At 44.2% G+C, this 27,938-nt stretch overlaps 2 protein-coding genes across 6 annotated transcripts in view; one reads left to right on the forward strand and one right to left on the reverse strand.

Annotated features, from left to right (window-relative positions):
- Positions 1 to 14,946, forward strand: part of DNM2 (dynamin 2) — a 41,922-nt gene extending 26,976 nt beyond the window's left edge. For 4 of the 5 annotated variants that reach the window (XM_072149538.1, XM_072149539.1, XM_072149540.1 and 1 more), the window contains 5 exons: positions 616 to 727; positions 1,258 to 1,422; positions 1,560 to 1,795; positions 1,961 to 2,209; positions 2,936 to 5,146. In XM_072149538.1, the coding sequence (XP_072005639.1) occupies positions 616 to 727; positions 1,258 to 1,422; positions 1,560 to 1,795; positions 1,961 to 2,209; positions 2,936 to 3,005 (832 nt within the window). In that variant the 3' untranslated portion in view covers positions 3,006 to 5,146. Of the gene's footprint in view, positions 1 to 615; positions 728 to 1,257; positions 1,423 to 1,559; positions 1,796 to 1,960; positions 2,210 to 2,935; positions 5,147 to 12,955 lie in introns of those variants that run through there. The other variant, XM_072149541.1, reaches the window with a different exon arrangement.
- A 2,065-nt stretch (positions 14,947 to 17,011) lies between these two features.
- Positions 17,012 to 27,272, reverse strand: TMED1 (transmembrane p24 trafficking protein 1). The gene is made up of 4 exons (XM_072149548.1): positions 26,994 to 27,272; positions 18,981 to 19,078; positions 18,589 to 18,772; positions 17,012 to 18,356 (listed from the first exon to the last, which is right to left on the reverse strand). Exons 1-4 carry the CDS (start codon positions 27,228 to 27,230, stop codon positions 18,138 to 18,140), a joined length of 738 nt encoding a protein of 245 aa, XP_072005649.1. The 5' UTR covers positions 27,231 to 27,272; the 3' UTR covers positions 17,012 to 18,137.
- Positions 27,273 to 27,938: the final 666 nt, after the last annotated feature.

The following is a 27,938-nucleotide window of genomic DNA, read 5'->3' on the forward strand; positions in this document are numbered from 1 at the left end:
TAAGACACCGGACCCCCATTTGTTTTGGGAAATGAGAAGCATGGCAAAAGGGGAGATGGGTTTGATGTAAATTGTCTCCTGCTACCAGAGCAGTAATATAAAACTACGGGGGGCGCCACCACCAATCTTTGTGGTTTTGTACGGCACTGTATATGGAATATACACAAACAGATAAAGTGTGTCTGTGTGTGTCACATTTAAGATTCTCTAGGCATGTGTTTTCACACTGCTGTACTCTTGGCTCTCTGCACTGACCTGCTCAACAGCACTACCCCTCTCAGCAGTGTGTGGACACACAACCCAGTACAATGCTTGGACACAAATACATATTACACAGTCCTCCTGCTACTAATGCCACACACACACAGGTAGGATTACACCGATCTCCAGGGACAATAAAGAACACAGGCTTCAGTCTTCATGGTCACACGAGGTGACAGATCCCTTTAAATACATTATTTATTTTCCTCCAATCCATCGCAAATTAAAGATTTGGAAAATCGTCTCGATGGAACCTGTTCATGTTGCTATTTTGGTGCGGAGTGCCAGTATTCTGTAATATTAGGGCCTTTTCGGGCTGCATCATTGGAGACTGAACTTTCCCTCTGCTTCCAGGAACGTATACAAGGACCTGCGTCAGATAGAACTGGCCTGCGACTCCCAGGAGGACGTGGACAGCTGGAAGGCCTCTTTCCTCCGAGCTGGAGTCTACCCAGAAAAAGACCAGGTGAGCTGTGGGCAGAGTGCAAGGCCAGAATGAGCACGTGATAGAGCACTGAGGGTAGTGCCACATACTGTGGGTTCATAGTGCTGTTGGCTGGTGGGACAACGACCCATGTAGTCATGTGACTAGAAGTAGTATCAATGCCCCGTGTAGTCATGTGACATATACTGGGTATAGTATGGATGCCCTATGAAGTCATGTGACTTGTACTAGAAGTCTTTTGGATGTCCCAGGTAGGTATATGACGAATTCTGGAAGTAATAGATCTGTAATATTTAATATTACCCTTGAATTGATGTGACATACGGTACTGGACTTGTACTGGGGGTAGTATGGATGCCCTGTGTGGTCATGTGACATCAACTAGCGGTAGTCTTGATGCCCTTTTGGGTCATGTGACATCTACTAGCACTAGTATGGATTCCCTGTTTTTTCTCTAAGTTCTAGTCTTGTGACCCTAGGTAAGATTGGTGAGGAGAGCTTGTGGTACTACATACAGAGTAACCCTTCATAAATTCTTTTTTGACCCTCAGACGGAGAATGATGAGGAGGTCCAGGAAAACACCTTCTCCATGGACCCACAGCTGGAGAGACAGGTGGAGACCATCCGAAACCTTGTGGATTCCTACATGGCTATTATCAACAAGACCATCCGTGACCTCATGCCAAAGACCATAATGCACCTCATGATCAACAACGTGAGTTCTCTATGGTTTGGAGGGTGCCCCCTGTCCTGTCCCTGCGCTCATTACATGCTCCTCTGCTGGCCCAGGCCGCGTCACTGACCCCACATTTAGTCATTTCCCTTTCTGCTGTGTTTTATATCCTTTTTTAGACAAAAGATTTCATTCATTCGGAGCTGCTGGCGTTTCTCTACTCCTCCACTGACCAGAACAGCCTGATGGAGGAGTCAGCGGACCAGGCTCAGCGCCGAGACGAGATGCTCAGGATGTACCATGCCCTGAAGGAGGCGCTGAATATCATCGGTGACATTACCACCAGCACCATCACCACCCCTGTACCTCCACCCGTGGACGACGGCTGGCTGCAGAACTCCACCAGCGGGCACAGGTACCCCAGGACAAGACACACACAGATAAGATCTCTGCTACCTGTCATTGGTTACATCCAGGAAATGTCCTGCTTGTGAGATGAAGGCGCAGGGGTCATGAGACATTGATGACCCTTCAAATTTCTGTTCTCGGGGACTAAAAAACGCAATTTTTTTTCTTTCAGTCCAACTGTACAGAGGAGACCGGCTGCCACCATCATGCCTCCAAGCCGCCCGCCTGCAGTGAGGGGCCCCACTCCAGGACCCCCACTCATCCCTCTACCTGCAGGGGGCTCAGCGTACCCACCCATCCCATCCCGCCCAGGTTCTGCGGCTGCTTTCCCTGCTGCTAACAATGACCCATTCTCTGCACCTCCACAGATCCCATCCCGGCCGGCTCGTATACCCCCAGGTGTACCCCCTGGTGTGCCCAGGTAAGAGACCACCCCCTTCTTGGTGCATGACCTACAGACAATGTGAATCTGGTCCTGAGCTCATCGCGGTGTCGTATCTCTGGAGATGAGTCATCTGCACAAAGCAACCAGAAATCACAAGCCCTTCCACTTCAACCATTCTAAATCTCGGGCTCCAGCAGACCTCCCTCCCACCACAACAGGTAGTGCCATGTGTATTATAATCTGTGGGGATAATATCTGCATCCCCAAACTCTACAGAATAGCATGGAGGGTAACTGGGGGCATTAATTAAGTCATGACAGCCTGCAACTAGGTCCCATAAAAGTAAATGGGGCCGAGCTGCAATACCGAAAACGGCCACTATACTAGTACAGAGCAGCTCTAGTCTTCACTTGCCAGATCCAAGGCATCCCTCTTTAAAGGATATGTCCATAGATTGTATATATAATCTACATATTGTAAGTGGACAGTGTTGTACTCCAGAGCTGCGTTTATAATTCTGCTTGTTGCTGATGGCACAACGTTAACCGAGCTTTTACAATTCAGAAAGCTGGCAGGCATCCTTATGGAAAGGAATACTGCTCTGTTTGCTGTCAGTGAACAAGATCCATATTAGGGCCTCTTAATGGTTGCTCAGACGGTGATGATTCATTTACAGAGACTTGACCCTTGTCCTTCTTTCTTGTTTTCTCTGTCACTTGTCTAAAACCTCACACTTTTTTTTTTTTTGCCCCCTTTTTGCAGCCGGAGACCACCCGCCGCCCCCAGTCGGCCCACCATAATCCGACCTGCAGAGCCCTCCCTACTAGACTAAGCACGGGAGTGGGAGATTAGAGCAAACAGTGTTGTGGCATTGCGATCCGTGTTTGGGAGAGGGGATGTACGTGCAGGGTGTTGGTCTCACAGACACCGCGCCACCCAGTGGGGTCTGATCTGTCCTCTCTCGTCATTACAGATGACCCATCTGCTAGGGCTAGACTACATTACCACCATCATGTACAGAGTGGTGATCCTGTCTGGGAGCGGTTCCCAACTAAAAACAGTGGTTAATATGCTGTAGGAGAAAACTACAACTCCCAGCATGCCCTGACAGCCGCCGGCTGGGAGCTGTAGTTTGCTCAACAGCTAATGGAAGCCCACTGCTTAGAAGGGAGAAGTCGATTTCTATGTCTGGGTTCAATGTCAAGTGGGAATAGCACGAGGTTACTGCTCGGCAAGTAGCGCCACCGCCAGGACGTCCTGGATATAGCACCCTGCCTCCCGGCTCTGCCAATTCCAAGCATGGGATATACTGCCTATGTCCTGATTTTGTACAGTTTTTGGACCTTTAAAAATAAGAAATTTGCATTAATTTTCATATATATTTAACAATCTCTATAAAAACTATATCTTCCGATGATGATTTTTATTTTATTTTTTTCAGTTTTCCTCTTTCCTAAATAATTTAGAGTTGAAATTCTCCATAAATCAGTGCCTTGTATGCTTAGGGGGAGAGGAGCGGGAGACACGGGCATGGTCAGGAATCATCCACTACATGAGGAGGGGGGGGGGGGAAGACTCTACAAACTGCCTGGAACGGGAGCAGGATTATTATAGGATATTATAACTTATATTATAATAGTATAAAATTGTGTGACATCCTGGCACCACGACTTAAAGGAACGATAAAAACTGTGCAAAAAATGTAAAAACTATTCAAAAGTATCCTACTGGTGTTTTCTATCAGTCTTTATTTTGTCTACCCGAAAACTCTAGAAACAGACCTTCTCTATGTCCCACCTTCTTTGTCATATTCTTATATGAGACTGTCAGACAACTGGCTGCAGCAGAAGCCTCCCTCCCTTCTTATCAGCCACTTTTCCCTTATTTTCTACATTATCCGATGTAAGACAACTGGCTGCAGCAGGAGCTCTGACCAGCCGTATTTTCCTCCTCTACTTCCTGTTCTGTTTATGTCTGTAAGACGATTGGCTGCAACAGGAGCCGCTCCCCTTTTGATCAGCCCTGTTTTCTTTCTTTTCAACATTGTCTTGTGTATGTCTGTAAGACAACTGGCGGCAGCATTCTTCAGTAAGAGAACCGGATTCCTTCCTTATTGCTTGGTCTCCAGCCAATAATATTAGGCTTAACCCCCCCACCCCGTCTATTTCTATAAGTACCCACTTACCTGGATCACTAAGTGCCTTTCTGTGACACCTTCCTTCTGATCATCCTAACCAAATCCTTCCCCTCTAAGCACTTAAAAAAGCTGGTGGACTCTCCCATCCCTCCTTGGAGCACCGTAGTTCCCAGAGGTAGTCACGTCTGTCTCTAAGCACTTAAAGGAAATTTATCTGACCATACAAAACCGCAGTGTTAGGTGCTAATCCTAGCTATGTGTATGTTAGTATTTTTGGAGTTCAGTGCACAGAGCACAGCAGTGTGAGGACACGCCCCCGCCAGTAGATATAAATCCATATTCCACAGTCCTATTAGTAAAAACATACACAAAGGTGGGAATATATTGCCCCACCCACAAATAAGCTCCTCCTATGTGAGGCCTACGGGGGACTTGTAACACCACACAAAGACTAGGAAGTGTCTCCGATACTGGGAACGTTCCTGCAGTTTGTACGGTTAAATCCACCCTCCTCCAATGACAGTGGACCCCTGTGCTGAGCACATTGGGGGCAGCGCGAGACGGTGTTTAGAATTATAAATTGGGGTCTAATATGGAGAGAAGAGAGAGAGCTGCCTTCTCTGTTTAGTGATGGATGAGCTGGACGGCAGGGCATGCACCATGTAGTACTGGCATCCTCTGCCGCAGCATCTCCACTTAGTGATAGAGGAAAGAGGACGCATCATAGTCGTACAGGAGCAGCTGGTATGTTACCAACAAGAAACTGTGTACAATTTACCTCCCACAATCTGTACCTTATTAATAAACTAAAATAAAGGGAACTTTATCCTCCTGGTGGTCGGTGAATTCACTTATGGGTGTCTGTCTCTTTACTATGGTGTATGTGACTATTACTATATAGTGTGCCGGGGATTACTGCAACTATTACTCCACATCTCTTCCGATTACTCCACATATCCTCCTATATCTCCTCCTATTACTCCATATATCCTCCCTATATCTCCTCCTATTACTCCATATATCCTCCCTATATCTCCTCCTATTACTCCATATATCCTCTCCTATATCTCCTCCTATTACTCCATATATCCTCCCTATATCTCCTCCTATTACTCCATATATCCTCCCTATACCTCCTCCTATTACTCCATATATCCTCCCTATATCTCCTCCTATTACTCCATATATCCTCCCTATATCTCCTCCTATTACTCCATATATCCTCCCTATATCTCCTCCTATTACTCCATATATCCTCCCTATATCTCCTCCTATTACTCCATATATCCTCCCTATATCTCCTCCTATTACTCCATATATCCTCCCTATATCTCCTCCTGTCACTCCATATATCCTCTCCTATATCTCCTCCTATTACTCTATATCTCCTCCTATTACTCCATATCTCCTCCCTATATCTCCTCTTATTACTCCATATATCCTCTCCTATATCTCCTCCTATTACTCCATATATCCTCCATATATCTCCTCCTATTACTCCATATATCCTCCTATATCTCCTCCTATTACTCCATATATCCTCCTATATCTCCTCCTATTACTCCATATATCCTCCCTATATCTTCTCCTATTACTCCATATATCCTCCCCATATCTTCTCCTATTACTCCATATATCCTCCTCTTAGATCTCCTCCTATTACTCCATATATCCTCCTATATCTCCTCCTATTACTCCATATATCCTCCCTATATCTCCTCCTATTACTCCATATATCCTCCCTATATCTCCTCCTATTACTCCATATATCCTCCCTATATCTTCTCCTATTACTCCATATATCCTCCCTATATCTTCTCCTATTACTCCATATATCCTCCCTATATCTTCTCCTATTACTCCATATATCCTCCCTATATCTTCTCCTATTACTCCATATATCCTCCCCATATCTTCTCCTATTACTCCATATATCCTCCTCTTAGATCTCCTCCTATTACTCCATATATCCTCCTATATCTCCTCCTATTACTCCATATATCCTCCCTATATCTTCTCCTATTACTCCATATATCCTCCCTATATCTTCTCCTATTACTCCATATATCCTCCCTATATCTTCTCCTATTACTCCATATATCCTCCCCATATCCCCTCCTATTACTCCATATATCCTCCCTATATCTCCTCCTATTGCTCCATATATCCTCCCTATATCTCCTCCTATTACTCCATATATCCTCTCCTATATTTCCTCCTATTACTCCATATATCCTCCCTATATCTCCTCCTATTACTCCATATATCCTCTCCTATATCTCCTCCTATTACTCCATATATCCTCTCCTATATCTCCTCCTATTACTCCATATATCCTCTCCTATATCTCCTCCTATTACTCCATATATCCTCTCCTATATCTCCTCCTATTACTCCATATATCCTCTCCTATATCTCCTCCTATTACTCCATATATCCTCTCCTATATCTCCTCCTATTACTCCATATATCCTCCCTATATCTCCTCCTATTACTCCATATATCCTCCCTATATCTCCTCCTATTACTCCATATATCCTCCCCTATATCTCCTCCTATTACTCCATATATCCTCTCCTATATCTCCTCCTATTACTCCATATATCCTCTCCTATATCTCCTCCTATTACTCCATATATCCTCTCCTATATCTCCTCCTATTACTCCATATATCCTCTCCTATATCTCCTCCTATTACTCCATATATCCTCTCCTATATCTCCTCCTATTACTCCATATATCCTCTCCTATATCTCCTCCTATTACTCCATATATCCTCTCCTATATCTCCTCCTATTACTCCATATATCCTCTCCTATATCTCCTCCTATTACTCCATATATCTCCCTATATCTCCTCCTATTACTCCATATATCCTCCCCTATATCTCCTCCTATTACTCCATATATCCTCTCCTATATCTCCTCCTATTACTCCATATATCTCCCTATATCTCCTCCTATTACTCCATATATCCTCCCCTATATCTCCTCCTATTACTCCATATATCCTCTCCTATATCTCCTCCTATTACTCCATATATCCTCCCCTATATCTCCTCCTATTACTCCATATATCCTCTCCTATATCTCCTCCTATTACTCCATATATCCTCTCCTATATCTCCTCCTATTACTCCATATATCAGTGATGGCTAACCTATGGCACTGGTGCCAGAGGTGGCACTCGGAGCCCTTTCTGTGGGCACTCAGGCCATCACCAGAGATGACTCCAGGTATCTTCCTGAAGTCCCAGACGGCCCAGGACTTGCTGTGAACAGAGGTATTTTAAAGTGACAGCTCTACCTGAGACTATTTTCTGCTTTATTGGTGTCCACAGGTGCTGGTATCAATGAAAACTGTGACAGAGAAAGGAGTATATATCACAAATTAAAATTTTGTGTTGGCACTTTGCGATAAATAAGCAGGTCTTTGTTGTTGTTTGGGCACTCGGTCTCTAAAAGGTTTGCCATCACTGCCATATATCCTCTCCTATATCTCCTCCTATTACTCCATATATCCTCCCCTATATCTCCTCCTATTACTCCATATATCCTTCCTATATCTCCACCTATTACTCCATATATCCTCCCTATATCTCCTCCTATTACTCCATATATCCTCCCTATATCTCCTCCTATTACTCCATATATCCTTCCTATATCTCCACCTATTACTCCATATATCCTCCCTATATCTCCTCCTATTACTCCATATATCCTCTCCTATTACTCCATATATCCTCCTGTATCTCCTCCTATTACTCCATATATCCTCCTGTATCTCCTCCTATTACTCCATATATCCTCCTATATCTCCTCCTATTACTCCATATATCCTCCTATATCTCCTCCTATTACTCCATATATCCTCCATATATCTCCTCCTATTACTCCATATATCCTCCTATATCTCCTCCTATTACTCCATATATCCTCCTATATCTCCTCCTATTACTCCATATATCCTCCCTATATCTTCTCCTATTACTCCATATATCCTCCCCATATCTTCTCCTATTACTCCATATATCCTCCTCTTAGATCTCCTCCTATTACTCCATATATCCTCCTATATCTCCTCCTATTACTCCATATATCCTCCCTATATCTCCTCCTATTACTCCATATATCCTCCCTATATCTCCTCCTATTACTCCATATATCCTCCCTATATCTTCTCCTATTACTCCATATATCCTCCCTATATCTTCTCCTATTACTCCATATATCCTCCCTATATCTTCTCCTATTACTCCATATATCCTCCCTATATCTTCTCCTATTACTCCATATATCCTCCCTATATCTTCTCCTATTACTCCATATATCCTCCCCATATCTTCTCCTATTACTCCATATATCCTCCTCTTAGATCTCCTCCTATTACTCCATATATCCTCCTATATCTCCTCCTATTACTCCATATATCCTCCCTATATCTCCTCCTATTACTCCATATATCCTCCCTATATCTCCTCCTATTACTCCATATATCCTCCCTATATCTCCTCCTATTACTCCATATATCCTTCCTATATCTCCACCTATTACTCCATATATCCTCCCTATATCTCCTCCTATTACTCCATATATCCTCTCCTATATCTCCTCCTATTACTCCATATATCCTCCTGTATCTCCTCCTATTACTCCATATATCCTCCTGTATCTCCTCCTATTACTCCATATATCCTCCTGTATCTCCTCCTATTACTCCATATATCCTCCTATATCTCCTCCTATTACTCCATATATCCTCCTATATCTCCTCCTATTACTCCATATATCCTCCTATATCTCCTCCTATTACTCCATATATCCTCCTATATCTCCTCCTATTACTCCATATATCCTCCATATATCTCCTCCTATTACTCCATATATCCTCCATATATCTCCTCCTATTACTCCATATATCCTCCTATATCTCCTCCTATTACTCCATATATCCTCCTATATCTCCTCCTATTACTCCATATATCCTCCTATATCTCCTCCTATTACTCCATATATCCTCCCCATATCTTCTCCTATTACTCCATATATCCTCCTCTTAGATCTCCTCCTATTACTCCATATATCCTCCTATATCTCCTCCTATTACTCCATATATCCTCCCTATATCTCCTCCTATTACTCCATATATCCTCCCTATATCTCCTCCTATTACTCCATATATCCTCCCTATATCTTCTCCTATTACTCCATATATCCTCCCTATATCTTCTCCTATTACTCCATATATCCTCCCTATATCTTCTCCTATTACTCCATATATCCTCCCTATATCTTCTCCTATTACTCCATATATCCTCCCCATATCTTCTCCTATTACTCCATATATCCTCCTCTTAGATCTCCTCCTATTACTCCATATATCCTCCTATATCTCCTCCTATTACTCCATATATCCTCCCTATATCTTCTCCTATTACTCCATATATCCTCCCCATATCCCCTCCTATTACTCCATATATCCTCCCTATATCTCCTCCTATTGCTCCATATATCCTCCCTATATCTCCTCCTATTACTCCATATATCCTCTCCTATATTTCCTCCTATTACTCCATATATCCTCCCTATATCTCCTCCTATTACTCCATATATCCTCTCCTATATCTCCTCCTATTACTCCATATATCCTCTCCTATATCTCCTCCTATTACTCCATATATCCTCTCCTATATCTCCTCCTATTACTCCATATATCCTCTCCTATATCTCCTCCTATTACTCCATATATCCTCTCCTATATCTCCTCCTATTACTCCATATATCCTCTCCTATATCTCCTCCTATTACTCCATATATCCTCTCCTATATCTCCTCCTATTACTCCATATATCCTCTCCTATATCTCCTCCTATTACTCCATATATCCTCCCTATATCTCCTCCTATTACTCCATATATCCTCCCTATATCTCCTCCTATTACTCCATATATCCTCCCCTATATCTCCTCCTATTACTCCATATATCCTCTCCTATATCTCCTCCTATTACTCCATATATCCTCTCCTATATCTCCTCCTATTACTCCATATATCCTCTCCTATATCTCCTCCTATTACTCCATATATCCTCTCCTATATCTCCTCCTATTACTCCATATATCCTCCCTATATCTCCTCCTATTACTCCATATATCCTCTCCTATATCTCCTCCTATTACTCCATATATCCTCTCCTATATCTCCTCCTATTACTCCATATATCTCCCTATATCTCCTCCTATTACTCCATATATCCTCCCCTATATCTCCTCCTATTACTCCATATATCCTCCCCTATATCTCCTCCTATTACTCCATATATCCTCCCCTATATCTCCTCCTATTACTCCATATATCCTCCCTATATCTCCTCCTATTACTCCATATATCCTCCCTATATCTCCTCCTATTACTCCATATATCCTCCCACTGTCATTAGAGGCTCTTTCACCATTTTATAGCTCGTTCTGGGTCAGTACTTTTGGATACTGATAATATGCTCATGTGATGATGAAAGGGCCTTTTTTAAACCTTCAAGACTAAGAACATTGGTGCCTGGATGTCCAGGTCCTATTTTGGACTTCTGCTCTTCTCTAAATGACAATATCGGTCAATATAACATGTTTTAAATTGTGGTGTCCAATCAGAGAGGAGAATCTCCCCTTTAATACTATGTACAGATTGTGTTTCTAGATGAATCAGAACTGGAGATGTTCATTGGGAAAGTTACAACTGGTTATTAAGTTCTGTATTTAAAAATTCTATTTTTTTATTGTAACTTTAAAGGGAACCTGTCATCAGGAATGTAATTTTTAACGGGTGCCAGGTTCCCATAGTTTTAATAATAATAATTCCTTTATTTATATAGCGCACACAGATTACGCAGCGCTGCACAGAACTTGCTAGAACCGTCCCTGTCCCCAATGGGGCTCACAATCTAATCCACCTACCAGTATGCTTTGGAGTGTGAAAGGGAATAGTCTATGCTATTCTGATTTTAAAAATGGCTTTGTCCGCGTTCTGCATAATTTCAGTTGTTTATATATGTTTAATTCACATTACCTGGCTCCCTGCCAGCAGCGTGTGGTGAGTCCTGGGGGAGGGGCAACAGCAGCCGCGTGTCTGTGTCTCGGTCTCCTCATACATCCTCCCTCCCCTGCCTGCTCAATGCACATGACAGGGAGGGGGGTAGACTGATGTAGGCACACACTACCTCCTGATTGCAGTAGTGATATTTCTCCACTGTCCCATAAAATTACTCATCTGCACCAGTTATGGTGCGATACATTTGGTGCCATTGGACTTATCCCTATGACAACACTGCATGGCCTAGTTTCCTTCATCCGAAATTCATATAGCTGGACAAAGCATCAGTCACTTCTCTGTAAATGGACTGATGTTAACCATGAGGAGAAGGGGGGTGATGTATGTATGAGAGGGAGCGCACCCTTCTATCTGGAGAACATACAGCACATTGATTTTTATAAAGGAACTTGCACTGCTTCCTTTAGCCTGCGGAGGTGCTGTAGGTGCTTTCATCTATGATTCTCAATACTGTGGCCAAAATGTAGCACTTAGATTTCGAGTGAAATGTTTCACTGTGGACGTTTTGATGAGATATTTCTACTCTATGGAAGCAGACACCCAAAACTTAAGCCCACATCGTATTGTGGCGAATTACAGTAACATTGACTTTAACCTAATGTAGGATAAGGCAGACACTGTTTAAAGGAAATCATCCATCGTGATCAACCAGGGACCAGGACTTTGGTAATCTTCTCATATTTGTTATCCTTAGCCTCCGTCAACTTTTATAATTATGTTAATGAGTCTTAAGGGCTTCTGGGGTTGTTATCAATGCCCCTTTGTGCTGTAGCTTCGCAGACTGTTACACTGTGTCCCAAAATATCCTCTGCTACTTTCATAATACATCAGGCAGAGGGAAAAGAGAAATCCTAAGGGTGAAACATTATGATAGCTGGTGAAACTAAAGCCTGGAAAGTATGTGGTAACCGCTACCAGAGCTCTTGCGGCTCATTAGCATAATTTTAAAAGTTCATTTTAGAAGAATATTACCATAGTTCCAGTCCTTGGATCTATAAGTAAGTGCCCCTGGTTTATCATGGTGATCACCAGGGGACTATCCAAAGGATGGTGAGTTTGTTAAATTAGTGCATTCATAGCCGAATCCAGAAGTAATTTTATCTAGTCACCATATCTAGAAGATGCTGGGTGGTCCTCCTCTTACATCAATCAAGAGTGATCAGTTGTAACAAGTGTCACAATTTCCTGCAGCGCCCCCACAGGAGATGCAAGATATTGCACAGTTAATAATGGAAGCAATGTGCTATTCATATCATGTGATCAGGTTTGCAAGATTTCACATATTGGTCAATTAATCACTAAAGGGATGGTTACATTTCACAGTGTTGTCAATCTCTTCTCGTCCTCAGCTCTTCTGGCAAGTCAAGCCAACAGGATGTGTAGATAGATTGGAAAATTCCATTAGAAGATACTTTTATTTCCCCCTGAAATTCCAGCTCCGTGAGGGCGGGGTCAATATAGTTTTCATATATAAAGTCACTTGTTACATTCACGTCCTCTTCATAGGTACAATGATCCAGTCTCTATTTTTGTTTCCATGCAGAAGACCACCTCCTACAACCCCTGCCAAGCATCAGTTCTGGTGACAACATCCTCCTTAAATGGGGCCTTATCTTGGGTCTCCTCCATGATGGACTTGACTTGTCTACTTTACTAGCCTTACCGAATATCCAAACTGATTCGCCGGAGACCACCTTGATCTAGGGATTTGGGGTTCTTCAAGACAAAGGGGCAGAACACACATATTTACCACCGTCCGGTTATTACTTGTGTAGACACCCCAGTCTGTAAGAAGTTGTGGTAAGGCATCGTATCCAGGAGTCCCCGGGGCGAGGAGGCATCTGCTCTACCTCTGACTATAGGCCTCACGTTTTCCCACTGTATATTTTGCGAGACTTTACTCATGGCTGCCTTTGTGGTGCAGTCTACATTGGGGTGGGATTTGTAAGATGAATTTGGATATACCATATATATACAGGGAGATTTCTTATAATGCTGTAGCCGGAAGAGATTTTGTCTCGGATCTAAAAACCAGCGTTGGGTCGTTCTAATTTCAGATTAATAATTTGAATGTCAAGAGTCGTCTGAGGATCACACCTCTAGAGAGCCTCCTAAGAAGCCTTTACTAGTGGTCTCCAACCTACAGAGATCCTTAAAGGGGTTGGCCACTTTACCTCTTGCGGTTTGAAAAGTGTGTGTGAGGGGAGGATATTAGATAATTTACCGATATCCATCTATTAATAGTTCTGCTCTACTTTCTTGATATGTAAAGTGAAGCCTCCTGTCTCTCACCTCATGTCTTTTACCTCATCAGCCAGAGACTCCTGTCCATAAAATGGCCGCAGATGGAGGGTCATGTGATCTCTATCTGTCCATGAAATGCCCTGCCAGAACCTTATGATGGTATTCATAAATATAACATTAAAGGGGTTCTCCAGTCATAGCAAGTTAGGCCCTATCCACAGGATGATCAGTAGGTGTTTCAGTGAAAAGACCCCCACAGATGAAGAACGGAGATCTGTTATACCCCTGTTATGCTTGAGATGCTTGCGCCAGCTGCTCTATTCATCTCTATGGCACTGACAAAGATTGCTGAGTACGGCGCCCGGCTATCTCAGTTAGAGCCATAGAGATGAACAGAGCAGCCGACACGTGCGAATGGCTGCTCTGGTCATCTCAAACGCATCTGGTAAAGTGGTCCCATTACTGAGACTACACAAATCAGCAAGTTAGGCCCCATCCTGTGGATCAGGCCTCACTTGCTATGAAAGGAGAACCCTTTTAGGCTGCGGTCACACGTACCACTAAGCGTCTGTTTATAACGTGACGCTAGCGCACAGGGGGAGGTCCTCGTACCGAACGCACATGTGTTTCCAGAGAAACGCATGCAATCGGCTTAACAATCGCATGCATTTCCCTGGAAACGCATGTCCGTTGGGGCCGAGGACCTCCCCCTGTGAGCTAGCGTTGCGTTATAAATAGACGCCTAGTGGTACGTGTGACTGCGGCCTCAATCTTATAACAAGGTCCTGCCAGGGCGATTGATTGTGGACAGATAGAGATCACATGACCCTCCATCTGCCGCCATTTTATGGAGAGGAATCTCTGGCTGATGAGGTAAAAGACATGAGGTAAAATGATGAGGTAAAAGACATGAGGTAAAATGATGAGGTAAAAGACATGAGGCTTCACTTTACATATCAAGAAAGCTCAGCAGAAGTATTACTAGATGTATATTGGTAAATTACATAATATCCTGCCCCCCCCCCCCCCAACTTCACAAAAATCATGAGGTAAAGTGGCCAACCCCTTTAAAAGACCTCCATGGTTGTCTCTTAAGGATCTCCAGTTTTCTGTGATGAGAAGGGATCTTGAGGCCGGAGACCACTGATCTTTATTCTAGTTGGTAAAATAATATATTATGAGAATCACGGGGAGAAGATACTTGTACAAACTAACACAGATTGTGTATGATGTATAGGATGGTTAAATTAGAGGGTCTATTCTTAATAAAATCTTTTAACCATTGATGTATTTTAAGGGTCTTTGTCTCTCAGTTCTCGGTCATCATTTTCTTGTTTATTTGGATATGACACAAGCGTTACGTAGGTGAGGTCCCTGCAGTGTGGTGTATGTCCAATGTCTGGAGTAGGTGTCATGGTGTAATAAGTGACCTCCGTTTACAAGCCATGTGACTTGGGAAGAACTGACGCCCATTGCTGACATCTGAGGCAGGACACCTTCAGGCCTTACTTAATGGGGAATGAGCTCTACTATGGAGGACTGGGGGTGTAACACAAGGATCTCCTTTCTGAGGAGGATTGGCGATGTCTTGCAATTCGAGAGGTAAGTTATCCGGGGGAGATAAGTTTTAGCTAAGATATAGGCTTATTTTGGGGGAAAGACAGTGATGTCATAACTAGGGCTATCTAGGAGTGTATGATGTCACAATACAAAGGCAGGGAATAGGGATGTATCACAACCACAGAGCTGGATTATTTTAGAGCTGATGATGTCACACAGTAGGGAGCAGAAGTAGCTGCGGAGCTGAAGGTGTCACACAGTAGGAAGCAGTAGCTTTGGAGCTATATCACACAGTAGGGACCAGAGGTAACTGGGGAGCTGATGTCATCATACAATAGGGAGCAGAAGTAGCTGGGGAGCTGACTATGTCACACAGTAGGGAGCAGAAGTAGCTGGGGAGCTGACTGTCACACAGTAGGGAGCAGAAGTAGCTGGGGAGCTGACTATGTCACACAGTAGGGAGCAGAAGTAGCTGGGGAGCTGACTATGTCACACAGTAGGGAGCAGAAGTTCCTGGGGAGCTGATGATGTCACAGGGAAGGAAGCGGTAGCTGGGGAGCTATGTAACACAGTAGGGAGCAGAAGTAGCTGGGGAGCTGACTATGTCACACAGTAGGGAGCAGAAGTAGCTGGGGAGCTATGTCGCACAGTAGGGAGCAGAAGTAGCTGGGGAGCTGACTATGTCACACAGTAGGGAGCAGAAGTAGCTGGGGAGCTGACTATGTCACACAGTAGGGAGCAGAAGTAGCTGGGGAGCTGACTATGTCACACAGTAGGGAGCAGAAGTAGCTGGGGAGCTGACTATGTCACACAGTAGGGAGCAGAAGTAGCTGGGGAGCTGATGATGTCACACAGTAGGGAGCAGAAGTAGCTGGGGAGCTGATGATGTCACACAGTAGGGAGCAGAAGTTCCTGGGGAGCTGATGATGTCACACAGTAGGGAGCAGAAGTTCCTGGGGAGCTGATGATGTCACAGGGAAGGAAGCGGTAGCTGGGGAGCTGACTATGTCACACAGTAGGGAGCAGAAGTAGCTGTGGAGCTGACTATGTCACACAGTAGGGAGCAGAAGTAGCTGGGGAGCTGACTATGTCACACAGTAGGGAGCAGAAGTAGCTGGGGAGCTGATGATGTCACAAAGTAGGGAGCAGAAGTTCCTGGGGAGCTGATGATGTCACACAGTAGGGAGCAGAAGTTCCTGGGGAGCTGATGATGTCACAGGGAAGGAAGCGGTAGCTGGGGAGCTGACTATGTCACACAGTAGGGAGCAGAAGTAGCTGGGGAGCTGACTATGTCACACAGTAGGGAGCAGAAGTTCCTGGGGAGCTGATGTCACAGGGAAGGAAGCGGTAGCTGGGGAGCTATGTCACACAGTAGGGAGCAGAAGTAGCTGGGGAGCTGATGTCACACTGTAGGGAGCAGTAGGAGAGCTCATACTTAACTAGAACATTTTCATCCAGACAGGACCACTGACCTCACACGAGAAGCAGCACTATTTGCAGCACTATTTGCGGAGAGCTGGCGAGGACCATGAGCAGAGGGTGGACCTGCTGATGTCACACAATAGAGGAAGTTTATGGGAAGAGCTGGTGATGTCACACATTAAGGAGGGAGGCGCTGATGTCACATGATAAGGAGGTGGGATTCTGGGGGATGGTGGTGGTGATGTCACCTGATAAGGTGGGAAGGATTTGTGGGGAGAGCCGGTAATATAACAATATAGAGATGTCCCCCATGTAAGATTTGTAGAACACCTTATACAATTGTATGTAAACATGAAGAAGACATTTCTGCCACAACCGTTATATCATTTCTTTTAATTCCTGTTTCCCTGATCAGACATCCATAAAATAACTAATATACTGAATAGTAAATAGCGGCTCGTGTCTTCTCTTCATATAACACATCACGTAACGTAATAAAAACGGTAAACATCACAAAGAAAAAAGAAAAAATTCCACTGCTTTCCGAAAAAACCCACATTGAAAAGATCAGGCACTGAGGAGGGTCTATAAAAATACAAAAATCTCTTCATAGCAGCAACGTGATTCAGGATTATATAAAAGGGGGAGCCCCGACAAGCAAACATGTGGCTCCTCCCTTCACCCCTACAAAAAAAAATAATAAAAAAACGGACACCATTAATATAAAACACAGGGAGACATAAAACAAAATGTTATAACAAGGTAACAAGCGGTATATAAAAATCTCAAGTTGGCAGCATCTCTAGTACTCGGAGTGGAGTCTGCAGTACTGCTGGAGTCCAGAGGGGGCGCACAATCAAAGCTGGTAGAGGGATCTGCGGAGATCTGCCATTGCTTTGATACTGCAAACCATTTTTTTTTTTGGGGATAGGTGAAAAAAAAAATTCTGCCCATTATCTACTGAAACCAAAGAATAGCCTCAACTATTAACAAGAGATAGACCTTCAAGGCTGAGATGAAGAACACTAGGATACTATATCAGCATGAAAGATAAGAGAGAAGTGTTTTAGGCAATGTGATTTGAGAAGGTGCTGAGACTTCCTGCTGGGAAAGGGGAAGAAAGAGCTGCACGATTCACAGCTGCTACAGAGACCACATACAGACAAACTGGACAGGATTGTAGGGGTGGAAGAGGATGGATTTCACAATGTTTGGGTCAGAGGCTGCCCTGGCACTACTTTTTGGTTGTGTGGCTCATCTTATAAGGTTGATCTGAAGAATCATTGGAGGATGATGAAATGAGAAGACCTGACTGCACCTCCTCAAGCTCATTACTGCCATCCAGAATGTACCCTGTGCTTCTGAGGTTGTTATTTTGAAGATCTCAAAGTTGTGTAAGCCATGACTGGTTCTTGATATTTGCTGGTTTTTGATCCTTGGCTCTGGTGGAAGACTATCGATCAGAAACCACTGGACTGAAGGTGGATCATCTCCTCGTACTACGTCCGAATCTTGCGCTTGTCGTCAAAGAGGCTCTTTAACATGTAAACCTGGAGGAAGGCCACCACGACCAGCACCCCGAGGTTCACCGCCGACCAGAAGTTCACCCGATCCATGTTGCTTTCTTGTAGGTTGCGGTCTCTCGCCTCGAAGGCTCGGAGGACGGTCTGCATCTGCATACTGCGCTCCAGCCTGGCCTTCATACTCTCTATGGACTCCTAGCAGAAGAAGAAGAGGACATCATGAGCGATGGGGTAGTCTTTATAAACTGCTGAGAAGCCAGGGAGATGTGCCCTTCATAGCACCTCCCCCTTGACAAGATGCCAGACCACTGCAGCCATTACTCAGAGCAGAGGGGAGGGTCTGTGGAGCAAGTGAATGCAGTGACCAGGATATCCCCAGGATGAGAAGGAGGATGGAGAACCTCTCAGGGTTTATCTTTAGCTTTACCTTGATGTCTTCTATCTTGATATCCAGTAGCTCGTCCGGCTCCACGACATCCGCCCAGCTGTCCGGCTCGTCGTCCCCCTGCTGACCGTCAAAGATCAACTCAAAGAACACCAGCTTCTCCGAGATGGTGCTGAACGAGTTATCGAAGCAGATCATATAGTCTCCCGCCTCGGTGGGCTCCACCCTGCGCACAAGAAACATACAGAAACATCCCGAAAATATACAGAAACTGGAATCCCTCCAGAGCTGCGATCAAAAGTGTCCGGAGCTCTCCGCCCAAAGTGATGGCTCTAGTGGACACTACAACTAAGGACAGGAAGGGGTTACAGGAAAGTCTCACCATCCATGGCCGCCCAAATATCCTGTGAACGTGGTGGCATTAGTCTACTTACGTGTGGACCCCGTCAGATCTTCTCCTCTCCATAATCAAAAGGATCCCGGACGGGGTGGTGACCGAGAAATCCACATCTAATCCGGCTCCTCCAATCACCTGCCAGGAAAGTGATAACATCATATTAATAAAGTGTATTACGACAATCCCTAATCAGTGTACGGGGTGAGGAGGCAGAATAATAAAAATAATAATAAGTAATGTCATGTATGTACAGTGACTGCACCAGCAGCAGAATAGTGAGTGCAGCTCTGGAGTATAATACAGGATGTAACTCAGGATCAGTACAGGATAAGTAATGTCATGTATGTACACAGTGACTGCACCAGCAGCAGAATAGTGAGTGCAGCTCTGGGGTATAATACAGGATGTAACTCAGGATCAGTACAGGATAAGTAATGTCATGTATGTACACAGTGACTGCACCAGCAGCAGAATAGTGAGTGCAGCTCTGGGGTATAATACAGGATGTAACTCAGGATCAGTACAGGATAAGTAATGTCATGTATGTACACAGTGACTGCACCAGCAGCAGAATAGTGAGTGCAGCTCTGGAGTATAATACAGGATGTAACTCAGGATCAGTACAGGATAAGTAATGTCATGTATGTACACAGTGACTGCACCAGCAGCAGAATAGTGAGTGCAGCTCTGGAGTATAATACAGGATGTAACTCAGGATCAGTACAGGATAAGTAATGTCATGTATGTACAGTGACTGCACCAGCAGCAGAATAGTGAGTGCAGCTCTGGAGTATAATACAGGATGTAACTCAGGATCAGTACAGGATAAGTAATGTTATGTATGTACACAGTGACTGCACCAGCAGCAGAATAGTGAGTGCAGCTCTGCAGTATAATACAGGATGTAACTCAGGATCAGTACAGGATAAGTAATGTCATGTATGTACACAGTGACTGCACCAGCAGCAGAATAGTGAGTGCAGCTCTGGAGTATAATACAGGATGTAACTCAGGATCAGTACAGGATAAGTAATGTCATGTATGTACACAGTGACTGCACCAGCAGCAGAATAGTGAGTGCAGCTCTGGAGTATAATACAGGATGTAACTCAGGATCAGTACAGGATAAGTAATGTCATGTATGTACACAGTGACTGCACCAGCAGCAGAATAGTGAGTGCAGCTCTGGGGTATAATACAGGATGTAACTCAGGATCAGTACAGGATAAGTAATGTCATGTATGTACACAGTGACTGCACCAGCAGCAGAATAGTGAGTGCAGCTCTGGAGTATAATACAGGATGTAACTCAGGATCAGTACAGGATAAGTAATGTCATGTATGTACACAGTGACTGCACCAGCAGCAGAATAGTGAGTGCAGCTCTGGAGTATAATACAGGATGTAACTCAGGATCAGTACAGGATAAGTAATGTCATGTATGTACAGTGACTGCACCAGCAGCAGAATAGTGAGTGCAGCTCTGGAGTATAATACAGGATGTAACTCAGGATCAGTACAGGATAAGTAATGTTATGTATGTACACAGTGACTGCACCAGCAGCAGAATAGTGAGTGCAGCTCTGCAGTATAATACAGGATGTAACTCAGGATCAGTACAGGATAAGTAATGTCATGTATGTACACAGTGACTGCACCAGCAGCAGAATAGTGAGTGCAGCTCTGGAGTATAATACAGGATGTAACTCAGGATCAGTACAGGATAAGTAATGTCATGTATGTACACAGTGACTGCACCAGCAGCAGAATAGTGAGTGCAGCTCTGGAGTATAATACAGGATGTAACTCAGGATCAGTACAGGATAAGTAATGTCATGTATGTACACAGTGACTGCACCAGCAGCAGAATAGTGAGTGCAGCTCTGGGGTATAATACAGGATGTAACTCAGGATCAGTACAGGATAAGTAATGTCATGTATGTACACAGTGACTGCACCAGCAGCAGAATAGTGAGTGCAGCTCTGGGGTATAATACAGGATGTAACTCAGGATCAGTACAGGATAAGTAATGTCATGTATGTACACAGTGACTGCACCAGCAGCAGAATAGTGAGTGCAGCTCTGGGGTATAATACAGGATGTAACTCAGGATCAGTACAAAATAAGTAATGTCATGTATGTACACAGTGACTGCACCAGCAGCAGAATAGTGAGTGCAGCTCTGGGGTATAATACAGGATGTAACTCAGGATCAGTACAGGATAAGTAATGTCATGTATGTACACAGTGACTGCACCAGCAGCAGAATAGTGAGTGCAGCTCTGGGGTATAATTCAGGATGTAACTCAGGATCAGTACAGGGTAAGTAATGTCATGTATGTACACAGTGACTGCACCAGCAGCAGAATAGTGAGTGCAGCTCTGGGGTATAATACAGGATGTAACTCAGGATCAGTACAGGATAAGTAATGTCATGTATGTACACAGTGACTGCACCAGCAGCAGAATAGTGAGTGCAGCTCTGGGGTATAATACAGGATGTAACTCAGGATCAGTACAAAATAAGTAATGTCATGTATGTACACAGTGACTGCACCAGCAGCAGAATAGTGAGTGCAGCTCTGGGGTATAATACAGGATGTAACTCAGGATCAGTACAGGATAAGTAATGTCATGTATGTACACAGTGACTGCACCAGCAGCAGAATAGTGAGTGCAGCTCTGGGGTATAATACAGGATGTAACTCAGGATCAGTACAAAATAAGTAATGTCATGTATGTACACAGTGACTGCACCAGCAGCAGAATAGTGAGTGCAGCTCTGGGGTATAATACAGGATGTAACTCAGGATCAGTACAGGATAAGTAATGTCATGTATGTACACAGTGACTGCACCAGCAGCAGAATAGTGAGTGCAGCTCTGGGGTATAATTCAGGATGTAACTCAGGATCAGTACAGGGTAAGTAATGTCATGTATGTACACAGTGACTGCACCAGCAGCAGAATAGTGAGTGCAGCTCTGGGGTATAATACAGGATGTAACTCAGGATCAGTACAGGATAAGTAATGTCATGTATGTACACAGTGACTGCACCAGCAGCAGAATAGTGAGTGCAGCTCTGGGGTATAATACAGGATGTAACTCAGGATCAGTACAAAATAAGTAATGTCATGTATGTACACAGTGACTGCACCAGCAGCAGAATAGTGAGTGCAGCTCTGGGGTATAATACAGGATGTAACTCAGGATCAGTACAGGATAAGTAATGTCATGTATGTACACAGTGACTGCACCAGCAGCAGAATAGTGAGTGCAGCTCTGGGGTATAATTCAGGATGTAACTCAGGATCAGTACAGGGTAAGTAATGTCATGTATGTACACAGTGACTGCACCAGCAGCAGAATAGTGAGTGCAGCTCTGGGGTATAATACAGGATGTAACTCAGGATCAGTACAGGATAAGTAATGTCATGTATGTACACAGTGATTGCACCAGCAGCAGAATAGTGAGTGCAGCTCTGGGGTCTAATACAGGATGTAACTCAGGATCAGTACAGGATAAGTAATGTCATGTATGTACACAGTGACTGCACCAGCAGCAGAATAGTGAGTGCAGCTCTGGGGTATAATACAGGATGTAACTCAGGATCAGTACAGGATAAGTAATGTCATGTATGTACACAGTGATTGCACCAGCAGCAGAATAGTGAGTGCAGCTCTGGGGTATAATACAGGATGTAACTCAGGATCAGTACAGGATAAGTAATGTCATGTATGTACACAGTGACTGCACCAGCAGCAGAATAGTGAGTGCAGCTCTGGGGTATAATGCAGGATGTAACTCAGGATCAGTACAGGATAAGTAATGTCATATATGTACACAGTGACTGCACCAGCAGCAGAATAGTGAGTGCAGCTCTGGAGTATAATACAGGATGTAACTCAGGATCAGTACAGGATAAGTAATGTCATATATGTACACAGTGACTGCACCAGCAGCAGAATAGTGAGTGCAGCTCTGGGGTCTAATACAGGATGTAACTCAGGATCAGTACAGGATAAGTAATGTCATGTATGTACACAGTGATTGCACCAGCAGCAGAATAGTGAGTGCAGCTCTGGAGTATAATACAGGATGTAACTCAGGATCAGTACAGGATAAGTAATGTCATGTATGTACACAGTGACTGCACCAGCAGCAGAATAGTGAGTGCAGCTCTGGGGTATAATACAGGATGTAACTCAGGATCAGTACAAAATAAGTAATGTCATGTATGTACACAGTGACTGCACCAGCAGCAGAATAGTGAGTGCAGCTCTGGGGCATAATACAGGATGTAACTCAGGATCAGTACAGGATAAGTAATGTCATGTGTGTACACAGTGACTGCACCAGCAGCAGAATAGTGAGTGCAGCTCTGGGGTATAATACAGGATGTAACTCAGGATCAGGACAGGATAAGTAATGTCATGTATGTACACAGTGGCTGCACCAGCAGCAGAATAGTGAGTGCAGCTCTGGAGTATAATACAGGATGTAACTCAGGATCAGTACAGGATAAGTAATGTCATGTATGTACACAGTGACTGCACCAGCAGCAGAATAGTGAGTGCAGCTCTGGGGTATAATACAGGATGTAACTCAGGATCAGTACAGGATAAGCAATGTCATGTATGTACACAGTGACTGCACCAGCAGCAGAATAGTGAGTGTAGCTCTGGGGTATAATACAGGATGTAACTCAGGATCAGTACAGGATAAGTAATGTCATGTATGTACACAGTGATTGCACCAGCAGCAGAATAGTGAGTGCAGCTCTGGGGTATAATACAGGATGTAACTCAGGATCAGTACAGGATAAGTAATGTCATGTATGTACACAGTGACTGCACCAGCAGCAGAATAGTGAGTGCAGCTCTGGGGTATAATACAGGATGTAACTCAGGATCAGTACAGGATAAGTAATGTCATGTATGTACACAGTGACTGCACCACCAGCAGAATAGTGAGTGCAGCTCTGGGGTATAATACAGGATGTAACTCAGGATCAGTACAGGATAAGTAATGTCATGTATGTACACAGTGACTGCACCAGCAGCAGAACAGTGAGTGCAGCTCCGGGGTATAATACAGGATGTAACTCAGGATCAGTACAGGATAAGTAATGTCATGTATGTACACAGTGACTGCACCAGCAGCAGAATAGTGAGTGCAGCTCTGGAGTATAATACAGGATGTAACTCAGGATCAGTACAGGATAAGTAATGTCATGTATGTACACAGTGACTGCACCAGCAGCAGCAGAATAGTGAGTGCAGCTCTGGAGTATAATACAGGATGTAACTCAGGATCAGTACAGGATAAGTAATGTCATGTATGTACACAGTGACTGCACCAGCAGCAGAATAGTGAGCGCAGCTCTGGGGTATAATACAGGATGTAACTCAGGATCAGTACAGGATAAGTAATGTCATGTATGTACACAGTGACTGCACCAGCAGCAGAATAGTGAGTGCACTCTGGAGTATAATACAGGATGTAACTCAGGATCAGTACAGGATAAGTAATGTCATGTATGTACACAGTGACTGCACCAGCAGCAGCAGAATAGTGAGTGCAGCTCTGGAGTATAATACAGGATGTAACTCAGGATCAGGACAGGATAAGTAATGTCATGTATGTACACAGTGACTGCACCAGCAGCAGAATAGTGAGTGCAGCTCTGGAGTATAATACAGGATGTAACTCAGGATCAGTACAGGATAAGTAATGTCATGCATGTACACAGTGACTGCACCAGCAGCAGCAGAATAGTGAGTGCAGCTCCGGGGTATAATACAGGATGTAACTCAGGATCAGTACAGGATAAGTAATGTCATGTATGTACACAGTGACTGCACCAGCAGCAGCAGAATAGTGAGTGCAGCTCTGGAGTATAATACAGGATGTAACTCAGGATCAGTACAGGATAAGTAATGTCATGTATGTACACAGTGACTGCACCAGCAGCAGAATAGTGAGTGCAGCTCTGGAGTATAATACAGGATGTAACTCAGGATCAGTACAGGATAAGTAATGTCATGCATGTACACAGTGACTGCACCAGCAGCAGCAGAATAGTGAGTGCAGCTCCGGGGTATAATACAGGATGTAACTCAGGATCAGTACAGGATAAGTAATGTCATGTATGTACACAGTGACTGCACCAGCAGCAGCAGAATAGTGAGTGCAGCTCTGGAGTATAATACAGGATGTAACTCAGGATCAGTACAGGATAAGTAATGTCATGTATGTACACAGTGACTGCACCAGCAGCAGAATAGTGAGTGCAGCTCTGGAGTATAATACAGGATGTAACTCAGGATCAGTACAGGATAAGTAATGTCATGCATGTACACAGTGACTGCACCAGCAGCAGCAGAATAGTGAGTGCAGCTCCGGGGTATAATACAGGATGTAACTCAGGATCAGTACAGGATAAGTAATGTCATGTATGTACACAGTGACTGCACCAGCAGCAGAATAGTGAGTGCAGCTCTGGGGTATTATATAGGATGTAACTCAGGATCAGTACAGGATAAGTAATGTCATGTATGTACACAGTGACTGCACCAGCAGCAGCAGAATAGTGAGTGCAGCTCTGGAGTATAATACAGGATGTAACTCAGGATCAGGACAGGATAAGTAATGTCATGTATGTACACAGTGACTGCACCAGCAGCAGAATAGTGAGTGCAGCTCTGGAGTATAATACAGGATGTAACTCAGGATCAGTACAGGATAAGTAATGTCATGCATGTACACAGTGACTGCACCAGCAGCAGCAGAATAGTGAGTGCAGCTCCGGGGTATAATACAGGATGTAACTCAGGATCAGTACAGGATAAGTAATGTCATGTATGTACACAGTGACTGCACCAGCAGCAGCAGAATAGTGAGTGCAGCTCTGGAGTATAATACAGGATGTAACTCAGGATCAGGACAGGATAAGTAATGTCATGTATGTACACAGTGACTGCACCAGCAGCAGAATAGTGAGTGCAGCTCTGGAGTATAATACAGGATGTAACTCAGGATCAGTACAGGATAAGTAATGTCATGCATGTACACAGTGACTGCACCAGCAGTAGAATAGTGAGTGCAGCTCTGAGGTATAATACAGGATGTAACTCGGGATCAGTACAGGATAAGTAATGTCATGTGTGTACACAGTGACTGCACCAGCAGCAGAATAGTGAGTGCAGCTCCGGGGTATAATACAGGATGTAACTCAGGATCAGTACAGGATAAGTAATGTCATGCATGTACACAGTGACTGCACCAGCAGCAGAATAGTGAGTGCAGCTCTGGAGTATAATACAGGATGTAACTCAGGATCAGTACAGGATAAGTAATGTCATGTATGTACACAGTGACTGCACCAGCAGCAGAATAGTGAGTGCAGCTCTGGAGTATAATACAAGATGTAACTCAGGATCAGTACAGGATAAGTAATGTCATGCATGTACACAGTGACTGCACTAGCAGAATAGTGAGTGCAGCTCTGGAGTATAATACAGGATGTAACTCAGGATCAGTACAGGATAAGTAATGTCATGTATGTACACAGTGACTGCACCAGCAGCAGAATAGTGAGTGCAGCTCTGGGGTATAATACAGGATGTAACTCAGGATCAGTACAGGATAAGTAATGTCATGTATGTACACAGTGACTGCACCAGCAGCAGAATAGTGAGTGCAGCTCTGGAGTATAATACAGGATGTAACTCAGGATCAGTACAGGATAAGTAATGTCATGTATGTACACAGTGACTGCACCAGCAGCAGAATAGTGAGTGCAGCTCTGGAGTATAATACAGGATGTAACTCAGGGTCAGTACAGGATAAGTAATGTTATGTATGTACACAGTGACTGCACCAGCAGCAGAATAGTGAGTGCAGCTCTGGGGTATAATACAGGATGTAACTCAGGATCAGTACAGGATAAGTAATGTCATGTATGTACACAGTGACTGCACCAGCAGCAGAATAGTGAGTGCAGCTCCGGGGTATAATACAGGACGGGTGATATAACTGGTCTGTACCTGGTACTCCACCTCCATGCTGCCATTGTACAGCGCCGTCTGGTAGAAGCACTCCTGTCTCCCGGCCGGCAGTAGGAAGGTGAGCTCGGAGTCCTGGGGTTGGTTCAGCCCCGCGGAGATCAGGGGCAGCAGCACGAACACCAGGCCGCGCAGCGAAGCCATAGGACCGGCTGAGACTCGGCTCTGACTGCCTGGCGGCTTCCGCACAGCGGCCCCGCCTCTCATTGGTCCACACATCTTTCAGTAACTTCTCGACGACTTCTCATTCGTCTACACGGCGATCACTCCAGAGATTTTGCGCTGTTATTGGATGTCGCAGGCCAGCACCGCCCCTCGCTTGATCGTCCATGTAAGGGCAAGAAGCTGACCTGTACCAATGAGATGGCGGGGAGGTGACCCCGTGTACCTGAGGGCGCCCGTCACTGTGTGACCTATGGATCCTATAGAGAAGAAGAGACCATCAGCAGTCACTGTACAAATATACCGTATATGAAAGCATACATAAAAAAAAACTATTAAAAAACATTAAAAATATAAATAAAAATCAGGTAAAAATATAATTATCTATAATTAAATAAATTGCCATTTTACAATTACGTTTGCGCTTAAGTTTTTTAACTCCCCACCTTCAAAAATTCATAACTTTTGTATTTTTTCCATTTACAAAGCTCTTTGAGGACTTCTTAAAGGAAATCTACAGACAAAATCCACCATGATAAACCAGGGACATAGATCCGGGCACCGTGACTGTGGTATCTTCTTATATGCGTTATCCATGGCCTCCTGCCTTCTAAAATCAACAATTAAAATTATGTGAATGAGCCTGAAGGCTCTGAGGGATGTTAACAGAGCCCCTCCACACTATGGGGCAGATTTACTTACCGGCCCATTCGCGATCCAGCGGCGCGTTCTCTGCGGTGGATTCGGGTCCAGCCGGGATTTATT

Source organism: Engystomops pustulosus, chromosome 4, assembly GCF_040894005.1.
Source record: "Engystomops pustulosus chromosome 4, aEngPut4.maternal, whole genome shotgun sequence".
Taxonomy (NCBI): Eukaryota; Metazoa; Chordata; class Amphibia; order Anura; family Leptodactylidae; genus Engystomops; species Engystomops pustulosus.

What these genes read in the sequence shown, in the direction of transcription:
- TMED1 (XM_072149548.1), bottom strand. Translation starts at nt 27,230, where the DNA reads ATGTGTGGACCAATGAGAGGCGGGGCCGCTGTGCGGAAGCCGCCAGGC. An exon ending in AGATCTGACGGGGTCCACAC is followed by an intron (nt 18,773 to 18,980) that starts GTAAGTAGACTA and finishes TCTTGTGCGCAG; the next exon opens with GGTGGAGCCCACCGAGGCGG. An exon ending in TCAAGATAGAAGACATCAAG is followed by an intron (nt 18,357 to 18,588) that starts GTAAAGCTAAAG and finishes TTCTTCTGCTAG; the next exon opens with GAGTCCATAGAGAGTATGAA.